This window comes from Scyliorhinus torazame, chromosome 13, assembly GCF_047496885.1.
Source record: "Scyliorhinus torazame isolate Kashiwa2021f chromosome 13, sScyTor2.1, whole genome shotgun sequence".
NCBI classification, from domain to species: domain Eukaryota; kingdom Metazoa; phylum Chordata; class Chondrichthyes; order Carcharhiniformes; family Scyliorhinidae; genus Scyliorhinus; species Scyliorhinus torazame.
Window position 1 is genome coordinate 171,251,197 of NC_092719.1, and position 23,098 is coordinate 171,274,294.

The window sequence follows — 23,098 nt, forward strand, 5'->3', positions numbered from 1 at the left end:
TGCCGGGTGGGACTGCAATCCCATCCTTCAAAGCTGGTCAAGATGCACCATAACAGTATTTTAAAAGCAGCAAAACATCCCCTGGGAGGGGGCTAGAAGTAGCACTCATTTAAGTCAATTTCCAATGATTGATTTTATAGGCATTAGCTATTCTTAGAGACGTATATATTTCTTTGTCAATTCAGAAAAGGTCAACTGTCTGATGAAATGGTTAATGTTTCCTGCAGAACCGAAGAGGAGGAGAACTTGGAATGATGCTATTTACGTCTTTTCACCTAATCTAAAAACTTATTCATATTCAATTACTTTTATTCGTAAAGGCACTTTCTTTCTTTAAAAGTGATTTTAATTTCCATATGTTTCAGTTCATTAGAGAAATCTCAACAAAAATCACTTAAGTTATAGTCTCTAACTCACAATGACAGACGATAAAAAATACAACCCACTTAGCACTTCATGCTTTGACTAAAATTAATTAGTTAAACAAAACACACAGATCACAAAGATCGCAGTTAACCGTTAGCCTTATCACACGGCTATACACAAATCTGAATTTCCTTTTTCTACAGGAACCCATCTGTTACGCTTTTACCTTAATCTTCTATTTACATTTACTCCCCTGTTTTTTTTCCCGAGAGGGGGTCAGCTTCATTAGATTCCTATGCGGGACATATAGGTTTTCCTACCTCATTCTGTTGCATAACGATTGTTTCTTTTCATTTTCTTACTCAATTTGAATCCCTTATCTGTCCTCTTGAAGGAGTTCACCTTCTTTCTCGCTCCGGATGTCTTTACCAAGGCATCGGTACAACCTGTGAGGGGGCGTCGAGTTTATTGCTCATTGTTCGTTCTGCAAAATACTTTAGCACATATATATAACAATGACAACGACCGCGGGAATCATTTACAAATACTACAGGGAGCGCACATCGGTGTTTATCCTTTCACGAACCTCGAAGCCTTTAAAAAGAAATTTTAGTCTCTAAGGCACCTTTTTCTTCCCATGCAGCTATTATTAATTTATTAATTAAGATAACTCTCCTAGCATGAGTCACTGGCCAGTAATTAAGGCTGCCGAGCAGCAGACACCCCTTTCAGCTGGGGTCGCGCTATGGCTCTCTCCCTTTCAGCTGAGAGAGTCCTGTTTAGAGAATCGTTTTGGGGTTCATGTCCCGTTAAATTAGGGAAACTGCAACGACTACGCCAATTTTATCGTGGAATTTATAATAAAGACAAATTCCTCAAGGTTCGATTTAAGGAAATTTATTTACACAAATGTATTTGCGGAGAGAGGGTGTTCCAGCTGCAAAGCCAATGCACTGCACTCTGAGATTCGATTGAAGACAGCATATTTTATAGTCTGAAATAACAGCTTGAAGTAAACAGGCATGTTTATATTAAAAGATCTTGGAAAGTACGTAAGATGAAATATGTAGTACGTATGTTCTTGCCCTTGGCTAAAAACAACTCGAGTACACATTTTGTTATCTTTCGGAGGACAATGTGTTTTCATAATAAGGCCGAGACCAGAATATTAAGCAGTATTTCATTTATGTTACCTGACTACTCATTTTCATTCAAAAGCAGTGTTGAACTATAGTCATGATGTGGCGATGCCGGCATTGGACTGGGGTGAGCACAGTAAGAAGTCTTACAACACCAGGTTAAAGTCCAACAGGTTTGTTTCGATGTCACTAGCTTTCGGAGCGCTGCTCCTTCCTCGGGAGATGGCATTGCTGGTTGAAGAGTGTAAAGCACTGAAGGCCAAGGTTGACGATCTGGAGAATCATTCCAGATGGCAAAACATAAAGACCATTAGGCTGCCGAAGGGCATGGAGTGCTCTAACTCCACGGACTCTCTATCTAAGATGTTTGGAAAGTTGGTGGGGGAGGAGGCCTTTTCGACCCTCCTGAGTTGACTGAGCCCATCGGCCGCTGAGGCAGAAGCCCAGATCTGGGGAGCCACCACGGGCAATCATAGTCAGGTTTCATCGATACCTGAAGGAGTGGTTCCTCACCTGAGGAAGGAGCAGCGCTCCGAAAGCTAGTGACATCGAAACAAACCTATAGAACTACAGTCAAGCATTTCCCAGCATGCTTCTAAGTTGGTTTATGTTAATTTCCCTTCCACAGCGTCCAACAAACATAACCACCTTCCTTTGTGCTAGATTTGACTCTAACTTGTGTAACATTTTCCCCCAATTCCCATTAATATAAATGTTTCTAGGGCTCTTTTCTGCCACACTTGGAAGTCACTCTTAGCACACCCCTTGAGTTCAGCTCTTTTGCAAAAATCTCTTGGTCTGCCATGCTCATCGGTCCATGTTTCATGCCATGTCTTATGGAATAAGAAACCACAGAAGAAGGGATGCGGATCATCAAGTCTTCTCTTGGGTTTTAGGTGACTATGTGGTTAATAGTCTCACAAGCGGTGACTCCCGCCAGGGTACTTGATTTTGGCCCTTTCTGCCGGTTTATGGGCAATTTGTTCTGGAGGAAATTGGTGTCGTTAGATGGAATAACTTTCCCTCGTTCGGGTAATGTCCGGTAAAAATAGCTCAAGACACAAGTCGGGCAAGGCATTGTCGTCAGACTCGAAGGTTTCTTGAGCCTCAGTAGGGGGAACATGGACGACGGCTTCTGCTGAGCCGGTGACCCCTCAGTGGACAGCTGAGAAGTTGGTTAGCTTCTTGACCGACGAATTTAAGAAGCAGCGGTAGGCGGTCGCTGAGGATCTGGAAAAGGTAATGGAGAGGCCTTTGGCCCCAATTTGGGCAGCCATGGACAAGATGGACTGGCGGACAAAGGTACAATGGGCGATGATCCATAAGGTGGAGGTGGCGCTCTCTGATCCTATTGATCGGATTGTCTCCCTGCAGGCAGAGATGGCATTGCTGGCTGAAGAGTGTAAAGCACTGAAGGCCAAGGTTGACGATCTGGAGAATCATTCCAGATGGCAAAACATAAGGGCCATTAGGCTGCCGGAGGGCATGGACTCTCTATCTAAGATGTTTGGAAAGTTGGTGGGGGAGGAGGCCTTTTCGACCTTCCTGAGTTGACTGAGCCCATCGGCCGCTGAGGCAGATGCCCAGATCTGGGGAGCCACCACGGGCAATCATAGTCCGGTTTCATCGATACCTGAAGGAGTGGTTCCTGAGGTGGGCGAAGGACCATTGAGACTGTAGATGGGAGGGTCATGTCATCAGAATATAGCAAGATGTTGGGACAGAGCTGGTGAGAAGGCGTGCAGCATTTAACAAGGCCAAGGCCGCGCTGTACAAGATCAACTTGAAGTTTGGAGTGGTGTACCCAGCTCGTCTTTGGGTGACTTCCAAGGAGAGATACTTTTACTTCAATGCGCCGGAGGCTGCGAATGAGTTTGTTAAGAAGCATGGAATGGGGGTGAGCTAAAGTGGTTAAGAACTATGGAGTTTGTTGTTCGTTCTTTATTAAGTTCACCTATATTTGTATTTTTTGTGGAATTTCTGTAAGGTGGGGAAGGGCTTGGGCGGGCTTGGAGTTGTGCCTGGGCTTGTTGAGGGGTGTTCTTTTTTTGGCCGAATTTGGGGCTTGCACACTACACTGGAGTTTTGTATTTGGGGGTGGGGGGGGAGGCTGGGTGTCCCTCGACGGTTTTGTATTAAAGTTTGCTTGGCAGGGGGACTGATTGTTGATAGAATGGTTAGCTGACTTTGGTTTTGGCCCTGTTTGGGGCACCTTGCTAGCAGTATTGTTAGTTAATGGGAGCAGAGTGGTGGAAATGCCTGCAGCTGGTTACCATGGGGGTGGGTGTTTGAGTTAGGCGCAGGCTTTTTGTTTTGGGTTGATTTGGATTTGGGGATGGGGGAGGAGGACGGCTTTTGTTTCTCTGGTTATTAGGTTGGTATTTTGGATGCGGTGGAGTTAGGAGGGGGGATGGGGAGTTGGGAGGGAGTGGGGGAGAGGTGGACTGCTGACAGTAACAGTTCCTTTATTTTTGGACTGGCGTGATGGGGGATGTAGCGGCCATCTAAGGTGGGTCGGTAAGTGGTGCAGATAGGGGAACTGTTGGATTGCCTCACAGGGTGGATATGGCTGATTTTGGGTTGAGGAGAATGGCTCAGAGGCCCCTGTCCAGTTGATAATGTGGAATGTAGGAGGTTGAATGGCCCAGTGAAAAGGTCACAGGTGTTTGTGCACCTGAGGAAATGTAAGGGGGGTGTGGTTTTCCTACAGGAGACCCACCTGAAAATCAAAGATCAAACAAGGTTGCGGAAGGATTGGGTGTGGCAGGTATATCACTCGGGTTTTGATTGTAAGGTGTGGGGGCCGCTGTGTTGATTAATAAGAGGGTGGCTTTTTCTGCGGGTAACATATTAGCAGATCCAGGTGGGAGGTACGTAATCACCAGTGGTCACTGGCGGGTACGCCGGTGGTGTTGGTTAATGTGTATGCATCGAACTGAGATGACATGGCATTCATTAATAAGGTGCTGTCGTCGATCCCAGACCTTGATTCACGTTGGTTAATTACTGGCAGGTGGGCTTCAATTGTGGTTTAGATCCCAGGTTGGATAATTCAAGTCCATCTGGGGTGGTGAAGTAGTAATTGGTGTTCGTGGTACGGATGTGGGGAGGGCAGACACATGGAGATTTAAGATCTGAGGGATAAGGCGTTTTTGATTTTTTTTTTTGTCCTTCGGGATTACTCCGGGTTGACTTCTTTGTCATGGGAAGGTCTCTTCTCCCTGGTATGAGGGGGGGTGGGATACTCAGCTATCGTGATATCGGTAAGGTGCAGTGCAGGTTCGAGGACCCGGGCTGTACATGGGGATCGATTGAGGAGATTTTGGGCACAGGGTCGAGTCTGAGGGCCCTGGTTACTGCGCCATTTCTATTTTCCGCACTCTTTGAGCCTGGTTGTGATGGCCATTTTGAGAATTTGGAATTAGTTTAGGCACCATTTTAAACTGGGCTCTATGTCACTGCTGGCTCCGATTTGCTGGAATCATGGGCGAAATTCTCCTACCCGCCCCGCCACATTTCTGCCCCGACTGGCCGGCGGGAGTCTCCGTAACACCGGCCGGTCAATGGGGTTTCCCATTGTGGGGCAGCCCCACGCCGTCGGGAAACCCCCGGGAGCCGGCAAAACGGAGACTCCCGCCGGCGGAGAATGACGCCCCATATGTTTGTGCCCTCTGATTTAAATTCATCACTTAGGGCAAAGTGGGTGGAGAGGTTTCTGGAAGATAGATTAGCCCGCCTGGACGAGTTATTAGATAGGTTCCGGCTCCCGAGAGGGAATGTATTCAGATATTTTCAGGTACGTGGGGCGTCATTCTCCGACCCCCCGCCGGGTCGGAGAATGGCCGTTGGCCACCGTGAATCCCGCCCCCGCCCCCGCCGAAGTCTCCGCTCCCGGAGATTGGGCGGGGGCGGGAATCCGGCCGCGCCGGTTGGCGGGACCCCCCGCTGGATTCTTCGGCCCGAATGGGCCGAAGTCCCGCCCAGGAATTGCCTGTCCCGCCGACGTAAATCAAACCTGGTATTTACCGGCGGGACCAGGCGGCATGGGCGGGCTCCGGGGTCCTGGGGGGGGGGCGCGGGGCGATCTGACCCCGGGGGGTGCCCCCACGGTGGCCTGGCCCGCGATCGGGGCCCACCGATCCGCGGGCGGGCCTGTGCCGTGGGGGCACTCTTTCCCTTCCGCCTCCGCTACGGCCTCCACCATGGCGGAGGCGGAAGAGACTCTCCCCACTGCGCGTGCGCGGGAAACTTTCAGCGGCCGCTGACGCTCCCGCGCATGCGCGGGGAAACTGACAGCGGCCGCTGACGCTCCCGCGCATGCGCTGCATTTCCGCGCCAGCTGGCGGGGCAACAAACGCCATTTCCGCCAGCTGGCGGGGCGGAAATCCCTCCGGCGTCGGCCTAGCCCCTCAATGTTGGGGCTAGGCCGCCAAAGATGCGGAGACTTCCGCACCTTTGGGCCGGCGCGATGCCCGTCTGATTGGCGCCGGCTTTGGCGCCAGTCGGCGGGCATCCCGCCGTTGGGGGAGAATTTCGCCCGTGATTCTTGACACAATAAACTTCCTTCATTTCTCTTGGTACCATGTCTTCGCTTATGGACAAGCACCTGACCTTGGCCGAGTTGGGATGGGTAGTATTTCGTAGGTCTAGGGCAGATGTTGACGATGGAGCGGGCATCGCTGGAGGAGATCAAGAGGAAGTGGGAGGGTGAGCTGGGCTTGCTCTTTGAAGAGGGGGGGGGGGTTGTGGAGTGAGGCTCTTCACAGGGTAAACTTCACATGCTCATGTACGAGGTTAAGCCTAATCCAGTTCAAGGTGGTGCAAACGCACACCTGAGAAGGGCATGTATGAGTGGGTTCTTCTCTGGGGTGGAGGATAGGTGTGAACGGTATTCTACAGCACCAGCGAATCACATGCACGTGTTTTGATCTTGCCCCAAGCTTGTTAGTTTCTGGGTCTCCTTTTTTGATACACTGTCCGGGATTTGGGGCATTCAGCTGGAGCCGTGTTTGTTGGTGGCCATTTTTGTAGTTTCAAGCTCACCGGTCCTGCAGGCTGTGACGAGGGCGGATATTCTAACCTCATGGCCCGGAGGCGAGTTCTGCTTGGGTGCAGGTCCCCGGTGCCGCCTATGGCCTCGGTGTGGTTGAGGGACCTGATGGAATTTTTGGACCTTGAGAAGATCCAAGTATACCATGATGGGGTCGGTGGAAGGGTTCTATTCAAGATGGTAGCCTTTCATTTCCTTTTTCAGGAAGCTGGTTACCGTCAGCTGTTAGGGAGGGATTTGTCTGTCTATTTTGTTTAAGGTTTGGCTTTTTCTTTTCTCTCATGGGGGGAATGGGTTTGGGGGATTGGATGGTTGTTGTATTGTTGTTTGTGTATAATTTTGTCTGAATGAATTTTTTTTTAAAGTCTGCTCTGACACTTTCAAAGACCATTCCAGTTATTACTACTCTCCTGCTTTATCCCCTTTCATCTGAAATTCCCTTTTGATGATTATTTTTGATGCTGCATTAAACTACTCTATCAGGCTGTCCATTCCAAATTCCAACCATTCATTGCACAAATAACATTCCTCCCTTTGATTTTTTTTGTCAATCTCCATCAATCAATGCCCTCTAGTTATCAGCTAATGAAAACATTCCTTAGCCTATCTAAACCATGATTTTAAATGCCTCCCATCAAGCCTCCTCTCAGCCTTTTCTGCCCTAAGGAGAGCTCCCCAATTTCTCCAGTCTATCCACATAAATGTTCTCTCTCCTTCATTCTAGTAAATTTCTTCTCTACCCCCTGCAAAGCTTTCATGTCCTTCCTAAAATGTGACTCCCAAATTGCAACACATGAGGCATAACGAGTGGTTTATACAGGTTAAACATTGTTCCTGGCGTTCATACTCCTTTGAGAACCCTTTTACTGTTACGATGCCTTTTAATTTCTTCTGGTGTCAGTCAATCCATTGTCATCCTGTCTCTTTGTCCCATGTTTCCTTTTTCACTTGTCCTCTGTACTGTTTATATTCAGCCTGATTTTCCCTTGTATTATCAAGTTGACATCTACCATATGCCCTTTTGTCTGCTTCTTCCTAATCTCTAACTCCTTCACCATTCAGGGAATTCTGGCTTTGTTTGGCCTCCCTTTCCCCTTTGTGGGAATGTACGTAGACTTTGTGTGAACCACTTCCGTCTTAATGGTTGCTCTTTGCTTCATTACATTTCTGCCTGTCACTCTTTACCCGGTCCCTCTACATTTATAGTGACAAGAATGTGGTTTACAGACTTCATGAGCATATATTATCTGAAATGATACTATCTCCCTGCACATAAGATCTTCCAAAAGGCTTGATAGCCCTGCCATCCTCGTCCATGGGATCCATGGGATCCTTAATTGAGGACAGCCTTTCAGTCTCCAGGGAAAGACAATTGTTTTTGCATTATTCCATCCTATCTTCTGCTGTTCACAGGTGTTCTGTTATTCCCATGTCTCACTATTTATTTTCTGCTGGCTGGGTGTGTCTTAGCTGATGCTTGAATTAAGCTGCTGTGATGGATTTGGTTCAATTGGTGCAGAAATGGGTACTGTAGAGCTGATAGGTTTCTGATCAAATGTATTTTTCCCTACATGATCAGTTGTCAAGGATACAGTGGACACAGTACTCCGCACCTTGTTCTTGAGTACAGTCCCCTTGGCCCCATTGAACTCAGCCGGCGCTTGGCCAGGTCACCCCAATGTCCTGATCGATAGAGATAGTATGTCCCTCTCATCTACATGACTGCGTGCTTCTTGCCCGGTTGAGAATTTGCTCCTTGTCCTGGTATTTATGGAGTTTGGCGATAATCACCCGTGGAGGTTCTCCAGCTTTGGGCCTTTACCGGAGGGACCTGTGGGCCCAGTCTACCTCTGGGGGCTGGGGAAGATTTCCCCCCCGACCAGCTTTCCAAGCATCTGCCCTACTCTGTCAGGTTTCTGTGTACTCCCAGTTAATCCAACAATCCTTAAGTTCTGGCGGTGAGACCTGTTCTCCTGATCCTCCACCTTCCTCTTCAGCACTTTCTGGGTCATCACCAACCTTGCAACTTTAGGTCGCTCTGGTCTGTGGCCGTTTTCTCCAGTTCCTGCACTGTCATCTCCTGGGTCTCCACTCTCCGCTCTGTTCTTTCCAGCACCTCTTTGAAGGGGCCAACGTGATTTCTATGGCCGACATGAGGTCCTCCTTGTTGGAGTCCCTGTGATTTTGGAGCTCTTGTGTAAGGAACTCCATTCACTGCCCTGTCGGTGGGTGGGCCGGCGTTTGTGTTGACGATCCCTCTCGATACGCCATATTCTGCTCTGCTTTGCTCCGCCTGTCTGAGGTCTGGATCTTCCTTCCCTGACACTTGCTGCTCTTATTATTTTTCCAGCTCTGTGGCTGGCTTGAGGGCATTTCTTCAGTGGTTTTTAGTTTAGGCTAAGGGTGTGTGTTTTTTTTGTTTTGACCATGTCCAGTTTAGGGGTAAAAAGGGCCTAATTTGAAGTTCCCAACGAAGAGCCACCTTTCATGAGACTGTTGCATCACCGCCACCGGAAGTCTTGCATTTCTCTTAACTTAACCTAAGCCAGAAATAGTTTGTATAATAATATAATAATTAAAATCTTTATTAGTGTCACAAGTAGGCTTACATTAACACTGCAATGACGTTACTGTGAAAACCCCCTAGTCGCCACACTCCGGCGCCTGTACAAAGGAAGTGCTCACTGAAAACTGCCACTGAAATCTTGAAGTCAGATTTTCAGCCTCAAAGCAGGACAAGGCTGATGCTACAAATGGCTGTGGAGGTGACCATGGCCGTAAATTTTTCATGTCAAGATACTTCCAGATTGGAGCATGCAACATGTATAACATCTCCCAGTTTGCTAGCCACTGCTGCATTAGGGAGATGACTGACACTATAGGAGAAGGGTGTATATTCTGTTTATTCTGACCAGAGAGAAGCAGACAGAGTGTGCACACAGCTTTCCCAGGATAACCAGCTTCTCCGAGATGCAGAAATCCATCTGAACCATAAAGAGTTCCACTCCCTAAATCTGCAGTGATGTGTAAGCATGCACAGCACATCATGCAGTTGAACGTATCCTAGCAGCAGTCATGATGCCTATTATTCCGCACAAGTTTGCTGTTCCCTCAGTATTTGAACTACCATGTCAAACCAGAGGGTGACAAAAGCTATCTGCTGACCATCTAACTAATGACTCTGATTTACAATCCAAAGTACATGTGCACAGCATACATGTAGCAAGAGCTGTGCTGTCAGATGTAAAATCATTGAGCAGGTCTTAGGTGCGCTCTAGAACCAGCAAAGGTTCTGCTACTAGAGTGATTTCTTGGAGTCTGCTGACACATGTATAATGTTGCCATCATGTGGGGCGCAGCCTTTGCCATCAGGGAAACAGGGCAGAAGAAGGAGGAGAAAAGAGAAGGCAGAAAACCCATTCCCTTATTGACCAAGCTGTCCAAAGTATCCTCTAATGATGTGAACGCAAATCCAAATCCCCGTTCTACCACCTTACCTTTGTTGCCAAATCGGCACCAATAATGTTGCCAATTAATAATGATGCTCTTTAGAGTCGCCAGTTATCAAATGATACCACCACAAGGCTTTACTGGATATCGATCAAAGGACCACACAACCAGTTAGTCAGTTCAAGTTCAAAGATGGTTTATTTACACACAAGGATTACTTCGACATGCAATAGAAAACACTACAAGTTAAACTACACCTAACAACAGCAATAACCTACACTTAACTACAGGGCAACCGGCTCTATGCAGATGGACAAGGCCTATGTCCGGATCTTGCGTGGCTGGGTGAAAGAAGTGACTCTGTTTCTGCTGGGCTCATCGTCTGGTAGCGATCGTTGGTCTTGAACTTGTCTGTCTGATTGTTATGCTGCACTTGGGTTGGCATAGGCTGGATCCAAGAGAGACAGAGCACATGGCTGTTTCTCTTCTTATCCCTCTGGGATTTCGCGCTCTTTGGGTCGGTCCTTAACTTGGATCAAATAATTCGGCAGGCTTCGATCACTGCCTTCGATTTTGGCCAATAAAGGGGCAGGTGCCTTAATGGCTGGGCGTGTCCTTAGCGGTAATTGACCTTGGCTGTTTGGGCTCCCTGAGTAAAGGAAGTGGCGCCGCTTAGTCTGTATCTGTATCGGTTTCTTGAGTGCAGTCCTATTTGTGGTGATATACATCACTGTAAGTACACAAAGGGTTAATGTACATACACTACTCCTAGCTAGCCACTAGAGGGAACACCAGAGACATGACACACAGGCAGTCAACCAATAGGTCAGTTAGATAGGACACGACCAATGGGCAGTCACAATACACACAGAGGTGACACTTCCACAGGAGGGCATTACACCAACCCATATAAAAGGACACATCACACATGCTCAGTCTCTTTCCAGCGGAGACACTCAGTGAGGACAGACACAGGGTTGATTGAACGTCACACCCACCACGTGGATTGTAGCAGACTGGTTTGTCAGTCTGAGTAGCTATAGCAGGATTAACAGCAGCGTCAAATCCAAGTAGGAGAATTGTTAATTGTTTAATAAACGTGTTAAAGCTATCTCCAAGTCTGAACCTTCCTTTGTCAGAGTGCACATCAAGGAAGCATCTTATGCTACGTCAAGAGCATAGCAAAACATGGTACCAGTGAGTAACTGTTTAAATCCATATAGTTAAAACTCAGCAAACAGTGACAACCAGCAACAACACCCAGGCAAGATGATGTTCGGGATTACGGTTCCATAGCAGCTCAGGTACCAAGGCAATCTCAGTGAAAACTGGCGTTGGTTCAGGCAGAGATTCGAGATCTACCTGGTAGCGTCCAACTTAGATGGTGTGGCGGATGCAGAGAAAATAAAGCTTCTATTTACCATCGCGGGTCCAGAAGTAGCTGAAATCTTCCAGACCTTCAAATACTCAAAGGGGCAAAACAAGAGCAACTTCCAGGCAGTTCTGGACAAATTCCAAGAATTCTGCGAGGAACATACAAGAAGAAAAGATAAAAGAGGCGCCAAAACTCACCGCGAGGTAGGCTTGCAGTAACGAATGGCAGTTTTGAACTGCAGCCATTTTGGAAAAGGTGCTGCACATGTGCAGTTGCGCGAAGAGCGCACAGAACGGGAAGGCCCATATGCGCGAGAAGCCGCACATGCGCAATTGCGGAAAAGGCCCAAGTAAAGGAACAGCGATCTGCGCATGTGCAATCGCTTCCTACGCTCTCCGTCACAAGCGTCATGACGTCTGAGGCCCCGGACTACAGCCACTTAAAGGGGAAATGTCCCAAAACACGGAAACATTTTTTTAAAGCTGTAAAACCTGATTCTTTCACCTGGAATGACAGCATAATGCCTGAAATTCGGCCAGTAGCTGAAAATAACCTCCGCAGCACCCTGCAACAAGCAGTTAGCACCGCCCAAAGAGATGATACAGTCCTTGAAGACTATGACTCAGACCTTGAATTCTTCTTTGGACATCGCGAGCCCAATGCCAGCTCCGTCACAAAACGTGATGATATGGTCCTAGAAGACAACGACTCAGATGAACATTTCACCTTGGGTGGCTACCCCAGTACCAAATCCGAACCGCAACTAGACGTGTTGTACATTGACGACCCCGAAGACGAGTTCTTCGGATTGGGGAATCTTCAGCCCAGCATATACGACATCCCGACATGTGAGTGCAGAATGATGCTGCGGCCTGACACCAAGAGACAGAGAGCGGTACAAGACAACAGAGAGCGGCCTGCTGCCGCACAGAGAATGGTCCACGCACCGCGAAGGGTCCCCGACTCCACACAGAGCGGTCCACGCACCAGAAAGGGTCTAAGCCTCCACAACGAGCTCGTGGACAGACTCCACGATAGAAGCAATGCAAGACTCCACAGCGCAGTCCTTGCATGAACAAGAAGTGACTCGAGTGACACAAGCCTCCACAGCGCGCTCGTGGACAGACTCCACGATAGACTCCAGAGCGCAGTCCTTGCATGAACAAGAAGTGATGACAGTTCCCACAGAGAGACCAATGCATGATTCCACACAAGGAACGCTGCAAGACTCCACAGAGGGAGTGACACAGGCCTCCACAGCGAGCTCGTGGATAGCCTCCACGATAGAAGCAAGGCAAGACTCCAAAGCGCAGTCCTTGCATGAACAAGACCATGAGGGTCTAGCAACCTCCTCTGAGCAACCAGAAGCAGACAATGCAAGTCTGCCACGCTCCAGTGAACAAGAAGAAGACTCTGACAGTCTACCACACTCCAGTGTACAGCAAGCAGACTATGACAGTCCACCCAGATTATTTGAGCCACCAGAAGAAGACTCTGATGGTCTACCCAGCTCAAGTGAACAAGAAGACACTGAGGCTCTACCCACTGTATGTGAGACAAGTGACGACGGCATCCCACTTCCCATACCAGATGTGCAACGTGACAGACCTCAGCTAGAATGTACAGAGGCACTCGACAATCACAGTGAGACTACTGGTGACTCCAGTGACACCACGTTACTTCAAACCTCATTCGCTCGAGCCTCTCCACAAGCAAATGCATTCCTGAATGTTTTGACTCCGGACGGGGAGCATCAAGAAATCCCAGCTGACTCAAGTGAACCTGCAGTGACTCCGGATGGGGAGCATCAAGAAACCAAAGCTGATTCAGGTGAACCAGAAAGGGCTCCAGACGGGGAGCATCGACAAACCAAAACTGACTCAGGTGAAACAGACCAGACTCCAGACGGGGAGCATCGACAAGCCAAAGCTGATTCAAGTAAGCCGGACATGACTCCAGATGGGGAGCGCCGCAAACTCAGTGACGGCACGCTCAAGGATGCCACAAAGCACGCTAACACGAGTAACTGTGTGGAAGACTCGTATTATCCACAGAGCGTGGTCCTTGAGCGCAGCAAACACGGTAATAAAACCAACCACCACACCAACAACATCAACGACAATAGCAAGAAGCGTACCAAAGGCAACAACATCAACAACAAGCATGACAAAAACAACACAAATGGAACTATGACTGGTACGACATGGTACAACTCTGCAAATGAGGGACACTGTTACTGCTCAGCTCAGTACAATGACATGCCATGGCAGAACGATGCATCTTACCAATTCACATTTGCTGCGCTACCAACAGGCAACCTGGCTTTCAGGACAGATGCCATCAAGAATTGCCACCACAAGCATCGAAAGAAAAAAAGAGTCCAAATCCGACAACAAAGTGATTTGACCACTTCTTGGTTCCTTCAGCACAGGGACACTGATGGCGTTTACAATGCAATGCCACCATCAACATCACCAACTCACCAACCAACCAAGAAAGCCACTCAACCATAAAAATTAATGAACTTTGGACTCATGCATATGATTTGGACTTATTGTTTAATGATCACTGTTATCATAACTTGTACAGAGTATCACTCATCTACCAAGTTTGTTCAATTTTCTTTAACACTGTACAGAAAATATGTAACACGAATAAAGGGGGGATGTGGTGATATACATCACTAAGTACAAAAAGGGTTAATGTACATACACTACACCTAGCTAGACACTAGAGCGAACACCAGAGACATGACACGCAGGCAGTCAACCAATAGATCAGTAAGATAGGACACGACCAATGGGCAGTCACGATACACACGGAAGTGACACTACCACAGGAGGGCATTACACCAACCCATATAAAAGGACACATCACACATGCTCAGTCTCTTTCCAGTGGAGACACTCAGTGAGTACAGACACAGGGTTGATTGAACATCACACCCACCACGTGGATTGTAGCAGACTGGTTCGTCAGTCTGAGTAGCTATAGCAGGATTAACAGTAGCGTCAAATCCAAGTAGGAGAATTGTTAATTGTTCAATAAACGTGTTAAAGCTATCTCCAAGTCTGAACCTTCCTTTGTCAGAGTGCACATCAAGGAAGCAGCTTATGCTACGTCAAGAGCATAACAAAACACTATTGTTCTGGGGAAATGGGCCATTAGAATGCAAACGAGCGGGGGTTTCGATCGTGTCTTGCTATCTGGGTTGCAAATACACACACAAGCTCTGAGTCTGTCTGAGTCCTGGGTTGGCCATAATTCCCGTGGTCCTTTGCAGATGGCCATCTGAGATGGCTACACCTTTCATCTATCGCTGACCATCACAGCGTTCTGTTTGCCGCAATGCTGAAATAAACTACACCACTAACAAACTCACTTTTCTCAAACAAACCATCTCACACAGAAATGTTCTTATCATCCTTAATGCATTCCCTTAGTGCTTGACTTTTGGATGCCGTTGTCAGTTTGAGTTCTCCTCACAGTGCTACTCACGTTGCGGCAGCATGGCTGATGGAAGACGGCTGACTTTCAATGGGGGAGTCTGCAGATGGCTTTACAGTATATCCTCAAGCAGCACTGGATCAAAAGACATTGCTTCGGCTGCACCATCTCTATATGGGTGACAGCAGTTGGGGTTAGCTGGCTGACAGGCAACACTAGGAAGACAAATGCTCCCTTCCTGAGAAAGAACAACAGGTTCGCTCAACAGAACCTCAGCCACTACCTCAGGGCAGCATCACAGAAATCCTAGTAATCTGTTGGAGGATAGATTGTTGGGAGATCCTGCTAGTCCCTTTGAGCACTGATATCAAAACATAAGAATTAGAAGCATGAGTAGATTAAATTGCTTCTTGAACCTGCTCTGTCATTCACTATAATCATGGTTGATCGTGTGCCTCAACTCCCATTATCCCTTGATTCTATAAGTAATCAAAGACCTATCTAACCCAGCCATGGTGTTTTTGGCTGTAAAGAAAAAGTCTGTGCCATCATGGTGACAAGTTGAGATTTCATGATCTTATTCAGAACTTCAATTTCAGCATTCAGATGTTGGGTGCCTTCTGCTTGTGCTGCAATTGAAGTTGAGATACCAGCCATCAAACACTGCATCATGGTTGGTTCTGTGAGTGTACTAATGAGGTTGACTGCCAGTTCCAATACTGGGAAGGATTGGCTCCAAAGTTTGTGTATAGCCCCTGCTAGATTGGTGACAGACTCTTTTGATTCTGTGCAACTTGATAGTAGTAGAAAGAAGTCTTACAACACCAGGTTAAAGTCCAGTAGGTTTGTTTCAAATCACTAGCTTTCAGAGCACTGCTCCTTCCTCAGGTGAATGAAGAGGTAGGTTCCAGAAACATATATATATAGACAAAGTCAAAGATGCAAGATAATACTTAGAATGCAAGCATTTGCAGGAAATTAAATCTTTACAGAGCCAGAGAGAGAGGTAACCCCAGGTTAAAAAAGCGTGAATTGTCTCAAGCCAGACCAGTTGGTAGGATTTCGCAAGCCCAGGCCAGATGGTGGGGGGTGAATGTAATGCAACATGAATACAAGGTCCCGGTTGAGGCCGTACTCATATGTGCGGAACTTGGCTATAAGTTTCTGCTCTGCGATTCTGCGTTGTTGCGCGTCCTGAAGGCCGCCTTGGAGAACGCTTACCCGAAGATCAGAGGCTGAATGCCCTTGACTGCTGAAGTGTTCCCAGACTGAAAGGGAACATTCCTGCCTGACGATTATCGTGCGATGTCCGTTCATCCGTTATCGCAGCGTTTGCATGGTCTCACCAATGTACCACACTTCAGGACATCCTTTCCTGCAGCGTATGAGGTAGACAAAGTTGGCCGAGTCGCACGAGTATGTACCGCATACCTGGTGGGTGGTGTTCTCACGTGTAATGGTGTAATCGACATGGGTACCACCATTACACGTGATCAACATGGGTGTCACCATTACACGTGATCGACATGGGTACCACCATTACACGTGAGAACACCACGCACCAGGTACGCGGTACACGGCACAAGGTGAGACATCCAGGCTTATGATATGTGTAGCTTGCAAATCAGAAGTGATTGTGGACTGTAGGGAAGTATGTATTAATTAGGAACATGCCATCATCTACTAAGATTTTTGCTTCGCTGCTGGTCATGGCCTCAGACCTGGCTATTTCATTATTGAGCAGCACCATCTCCTTAATGGCACAGGACATGCCTGGCTCCTGCTGGTTAGGTCTTGCTTTATGCAGTTATATGCAACTTATCCTGCAAGAGTAAGGGAAGTGTGTAAGTGATTATGGGTGATTTAATGCCCAATAAACAGAGTCCCATTTTGGGCACGTTTAGCGTGGTGTTTCTCAGCGCCTGCAGTGCTGGGAAATGGCCCCGATATCAAACAGGACTCTGTTTGGTCGGGAATGCCCTGCCGAGATCAGCTCGCCAGGGCAGGAAGAGATTGGGGTGCCATTTTGAAATGCCGCCCGAACCCTCGACCTCCCCTCTGCTTCCCCATCGCAGCCTCCAGACAAACCCCAACTTAACTGTTAGGGCGTCCTCAGGTTCACCCTCACGCCACCTCATAAGGGCAGGGCACCCCTGGGCATGAACCCTGGCATGAGCAACTTGGCACCCGGACAACCTTGGCACTCTGGCAGTGCTTTGCCAGCTCAACAGTGTCAAGGTTCCGGACTGGCAATGCCAAAGTGTCCAAGTGGCAGTGGGACCATGCCCAGTTTCAGATCACCCGGTGGCCTCCCAAGGTCTGAGAGACCCCCCAAGTGCTGTTAGGCCTGGTTCAAGTTTTGTGGACCAGTGCTAACCGGTGCCATGGCGAGGTCTCCCAGGCACGGGCATTCGTTCCCAGGCCTTGTGAGCATCGGGCGGTGACATATGTAAGTGAGCCCAACTGCTCACTTAAATATGTAAGAGGGTGAGATCCGGATCGCAATGCCTCGCAAGATCTCGTGAGGCATTCCGGGCATCACATATCTCGCGAGAGACCTCTTGCGAGATTTAATGGCCACATTGCATCACTGAGTTGGGTGCGACTTGGCCGTTCATCTCGCCTTATATGTTGCCTTTTAAAACAGGTGAGCATCAACCCTTTAAGAACAGCTGTTTAATTGGTTGTCCAATTAACTGTACTTTCCCCACTTCAGGCCTATCCCATTAGCAAGCTGATCTCACAAAAATTCCAGGGGTCAGTTTATTTCTCTTCCATTATGCTCACCAGGTATGCTCACCAGGTACGCACTGTGGCTATGGTGACAGATGTTGCTGTAAGGATAAAATCATAGACATAAGTTAAACATTATTTACGTCAATTTTCAGGTAACAACCCAAGCTGGTATCAAGCAGTCTTTTCTTGTTAAAAGAATTGGGTAGTTGAAGGAATTTATAGTATTCCTACACCAAGTTGAAAGATTTCTAGTATTCGGTTACCAGCAGCACTTTGCGATTACTGGAACTCAGTAGAAATTTAAGTTAAAACTTCTCAGGTGCCAATAGGAATTGTTTTATTTGTCTTCTATTGATTACAACTTGAAAGTCATTTAAAAGGCAATTCGTAGACAATTTGAAGCTTTCAAAGAATCACAGACATTATCTTCTTGCTTAGGCAGACAGCTCGACAATAACTTTTAAAAGGTCAAAGTCTGAAAATGAAATATGAAAAAGAGAGAGAGAGAGAGAGAGGAAATCTAAAACTAAACTCCAACATAACTAAAACACCAAAAACACACACAAAACACACATACAGAAACACACTAAACACTTTAAAATGGTGGGGCGAAACTTTTTCAGTTATACCCTTTCATATCTGTCTTAAGTCATCTAATCACAGCCCAATATAATCCTAATTGGTTTGGGTTAGACTCAAACACATTTGATTTGACGGCAAGCCGTCCAGCTTCAATGTGCAACATTAGTTTTAATTGTTTCATGTCGGAATAGTTGTGCATGTTATGGAATGCGATATTCTGCTTAATCTTTACCAGCAAAAACTGGTCTTCTGCTGACTTAGCTGTTATCTGCATTGTGAACAATGGTGCCTTCATGTTGCTATGGTACCTGCTTCGGCCTTGATCTGATTACTGGTACAGCTCATTTCTTAATGTATTAGAACAATAGCTTTTTCATTTTGCTTAGTGAAAATGTTGTTTTTATCTCCAATTAGTTTATGCATGTGTCAGGCTTTATGTGCCTCTGTTGAAGCTATGTGTTTTGTCATGACCTGAGGTTATGGGTGCTGAAATTCTCATTTTAAATGGGTATTTAAAACTGGGGCTTAATATTTATGCTTATACAGCTATCTTTTAACTATACTAGTTGTATTAGAAATACCTGGCTTCTACAATGGGATCACAAACTTGTTGATTTGAATTTAAAACCTCATATTAAAAACAAGAGCCCAATAAAAGAAACTGGAACATTAAGACTTTACTGTGTAAAGCAAAAGATCATTTCTGCTATTTCCATAAAATAGGTTCATGCTTGTCGGGGAGCCTTTTGCCGGAAAGACCAAGATTTTGCATGTGTTGGCAGACACACTGACACTTATGAATGAACGTGGTTTGAATGAGGAGGAAAAGGTTATTTATCGAACTGTAAATCCCAAATCAATTACCATGGGCCAACTGTTTGGACAATTTGATCTAGTTTCACATGAGGTAGGTAATTTTTGGAATCTATTTTCTAAACTGATCATTTCTGTATGTAACTCAGATACAACTGCATCCTTGTTTGAACAGAAATCAACCCACTTAAAATTAGTCATGAATGGAACAAAATGGGAGACATTTCAAAATCATCACCAGGAATCAAAAAGGCGGGGGGGGGGGGGGGGGGGGGGTCCTCATTGTTTTGTATTTTGTGATGTTTCTGTTTCTCTACAGTATTTTCTAGTTTTGATTAATGGATGCTCAGCACCTATTAGAAATGTTTCTTCCTTTTCAGTATTTCCTGCACTAATCACCAGGTCAGAATTGAGATCTGTAGAATTCTGTAGTCCTGTAGCATGCTTTATTGAAATTTATAAGTGCTCTAACTTGCAAACAACTAAGTGCCGGGTTAGCAAGTTAAAAAAAAAATAGTTGCAAGCTTGAAAGGGGGGGGGGGGGGCGGGGGGGTTGCATGGACCCTCCTTAAGTAAATCGGCATCAATTAAAAATAGAGACTTGAAGAGAGTGATGAAGTGAGTAAAACTTCAAGCCAAAAAATATAACTAATATGAATAAAATTAATTCAGTTTACTCAAATAACTTTATATTTATTTGTATATTTATCATCTGAATAGTTTTGCCTATAAATTAGCAAATCAACATATATTTATGCTTTATGGTTGATCTTCATTGAACTTAACTTTTCCAATATTTACAGTGGACCGATGGCATAGTTGCAAATACCTTCCGAGAATTTGCATCTGCCGATACCCCTGAGCGCAAGTGGGTGATATTTGATGGACCTATTGATACCCTGTGGATTGAAAGCATGAACACAGTTCTGGATGATAACAAGAAGGTAACTCAGTTTCTCAACCAAAATGATTGCTCCAATTCTTTGCTGGACTAGGTATTTTTATGACTTGACCATTTAAGAAAAGTTGATGAATCCAAATTAAATCAGACATCCACAGAGTGTTTATTATCCAACAAAAAGAACAACTTGCATTTATATAGTACATTTAATATAGAGAAAAGTCCCTAGGACTTTACAGCTACATAATTAGGAAATAAATGACAGTGAGCCAAAGAAGTCGATATCAGGCGATTAGAAAAGGTAGGTTTTAAGAAGAGTCATTAAGGAGAGACAGGTGTTGGGACAGAGTCGTTAAAGAGAGACAGGTGATGGGGCAGAGTCGCTGAGGAGAGAGGGTGATGGGACAGAGTCGTTAAGGAGAGGCGATGGAATATCCCCTAAGTGGCATAAACTCGGGTGAGGAGGGATGGCTGACTCTGTGTCCTTATTTAGCCCACCCTTAACTGGTAGTAACAAACGTTCAATGTAACAAGGTTCCCTTTCCCTTGGATAACTTTTCCAGACCCAAAGGAGCCAATTCAACCAGGCTTTCTGAGTTAAGATAGAGTAAGTCCACTAACTACTAAAAGGTAAGGCGAAATGGTAAAACACAGCAATGTACAGTCATACGGATTAGCGATAAGAAATATTAAAAATTTTAAACGAAACAGTGCTTGAGTTGAGTTGAGAGGAGTAGATGATGATGCATTGTCGCCGTTAAGATCATTTTGGTGCGGTTGGCTTCTGCAGGTGAATAGTTGATTGTTCGATCCAGGTGTCCTGTAGTTTGGTAGAAAGAGTTCAGTTCTTTTTCCAGCTGCAATTGTTCACACACGCAGACACAGACACTTTCTCAACCTTGACCCTCGCCTGAGGTATGGTGAACCTCAGGTTAAATCGCCATCAATCAGTTCTCCCCCTCAAAGGGAAAGCAGCCTCTGCCAACTTTACCTTACCTTCACATGTGCAGTCTATCAAACAATAAGTGTGTCTATTAAATAATTAAAGCTTCAAATCTAAGTTTAAGTACTGGGGAACATTAACTTTCTTAACAATTATGTACCTTTGTCCTTACCAAAAATGGCAATTAATCTTTGGATGGTTTTACAAGTACCTGGTCTGGAAGGACATGGAGGTGTTCTATTGGTCCTTCGAGAAACCTACTGCAGCCATTTGGCTAGTTGTACATTCTCAGTCATCTTTAGTGTGCATGTCCATTTATTAAAATATACAACTCTAGTCTTTTTTAAAGCCCAATATTTCCTTGTATAATTCCAGGATTTTTCTCCAACACCATGACCACTGTTACAAAAGTAAGCTTTATAAAACCTTTTCATAGTTCTGTTGCGATCCCATAGGGACCTTAAACATTGAAAGAAGAATGTGAACACTGGTGATTAACCAAAAAAACAGTTTGAACAAAAACAAACTTTACTGTATGTGTACATATAAGAAAATTAAAGAAGGCCAGCACCCCTAACTTGTAGAAACTGATAGTATAAAAACTAGACCTCTTTTACTCTGCACCCATCAAGAGTCACTTTATACTTTACTCAAATCTTGAACATTCATTCACTTCTTCTTTGATCAACACAAAGGCATGCCACATCTCTCCAAAATTCATTGTAATTCTCACTGCCCATCTCCATGGCAACATGACATGCTTTGGGATGCTGCACACCAAAATGTAAACTAATTATTTATTTTATTTTTCACAAAACAATTGCGTTCTTGTGATGTCGTTACCAACATGAATAATTTATGTCTCTAATAGATATGATTACCCTTCATCCAGACTTGCTGGGTCCACCAAGAAACCCCTTTGTTTGAAAGCAGTTTTTGGTTTGCTTCTTTTCATCTGGAAATTAACAATTTAAATCCCTTACTGGAATAATTGTAAATGTCATGGTTCTACACAAAGCTTAATGATGGGTCATCTATTATTTAATTCCCACTATTAAATCTGATCATATTGACTAAACATAGGTTACCTTTTAAGTCAAATTAACTCAGGCTTGTTTGACTTACGTTTACATCAGTTTTCAAACAAGTATGTCCATTTTCAGAAATCTCCTCGTACCAATCCCCATCCCACACACCGTAACTCTTCCCCCACCAAACTCGGAAGGTGGCCGAATCCCCACCCTGCACCACATGCCGGCAGCCATATTGGCCGCCATGGCCGGGTGCCCTGGCCACTGGAGCCTAGCTACCCGCATCCTGTGCATGCGTCGGATTGTCCAACACTTCGTCGAAAGCGGGAGAAGACAGGAGGGGGACCTTGCCTGCCTGGGCCCTGTTATATTACGCTTTGTGGTAATATGTTGTTACTCTTTGCATTGTGATCCAGAATGGTCTGATGTGTTGATGATAAAGAAACCACCAATCTCTAACTTGAAGCAAAACTGATTTATTGAATAACGATTAAATTAAATAGAGTGTAACCTGGAATGTAAGAGGCCTGAACGGGCCGGTCACACAAGCCCGTGTGTTCGCGCACCTGGAGGGGCTGAAGGCAGATGTGGTCATGCTCCAGGAAACACTTCTGCGGGTGGCAGATCAGGTAGGGCTAAGAAAGGGGTGGGTAGGGCAGGTGTTCCATTCGGGGTTGGATGCAAAAAATCGGGGGGGTGCCGATTTTGGTGGGGAAGCGGGTGTCGTTTGAGGCGTTGAGCATCGTGGCAGACAATGGAGGTAGGTATGTGATGGTGAGTGGTAAGCTGCAGGGGGTGCGGGTGGTCTTGGTAAATGTATACGCCCCGAATTGGGACGATGCGGGGTCCATGCGGCGCATGTTGGGCCGGATCCCGGACTAGGAGACAGGGGGCTTGATAATGGGGGGGGGGTGGACTTCAACACGGTGCTGGATCAAGCATTGGATCGCTCTAGGTCTAGGACGGGCAGGAGGCCGGCGGTGGCCAAGATGCTGAGGGGGTTTATGGACCAAATGGGAGGAGTGGATCCGTGGAGGTTTGCGAGGCCGGGGGCCAGGGAATTCTCATTCTTCTTGCATGTTCATAAGGCCTACTCTCGGATTGACTTTTTTGTAATGAGCAGGGCGCTGATTCCGAGGGTGGAGGACACGGAGTATTCGGCGATAGCCATCTCTGACCATGCCCCGCATTGGGTGGACCAGCGCCCGCTGTGGCGCCTGGAGGTGGGGTTGTTGACGGACGAGGACGTGAGCGGGCGGGTCCGG

At 46.3% G+C, this 23,098-nt stretch overlaps 1 protein-coding gene across 1 annotated transcript in view; it reads left to right on the forward strand.

Moving 5' to 3' along the window:
• Positions 1-23,098, forward strand: part of dnah12 (dynein, axonemal, heavy chain 12) — a 475,562-nt gene that overhangs the window by 194,726 nt on the left and 257,738 nt on the right. The window contains exons 31-32 of the mRNA XM_072472436.1: positions 18,869-19,052; positions 19,762-19,902. Of these exons, the coding sequence (XP_072328537.1) occupies positions 18,869-19,052; positions 19,762-19,902 (325 nt within the window). The remainder of the gene's footprint in view (positions 1-18,868; positions 19,053-19,761; positions 19,903-23,098) is intronic.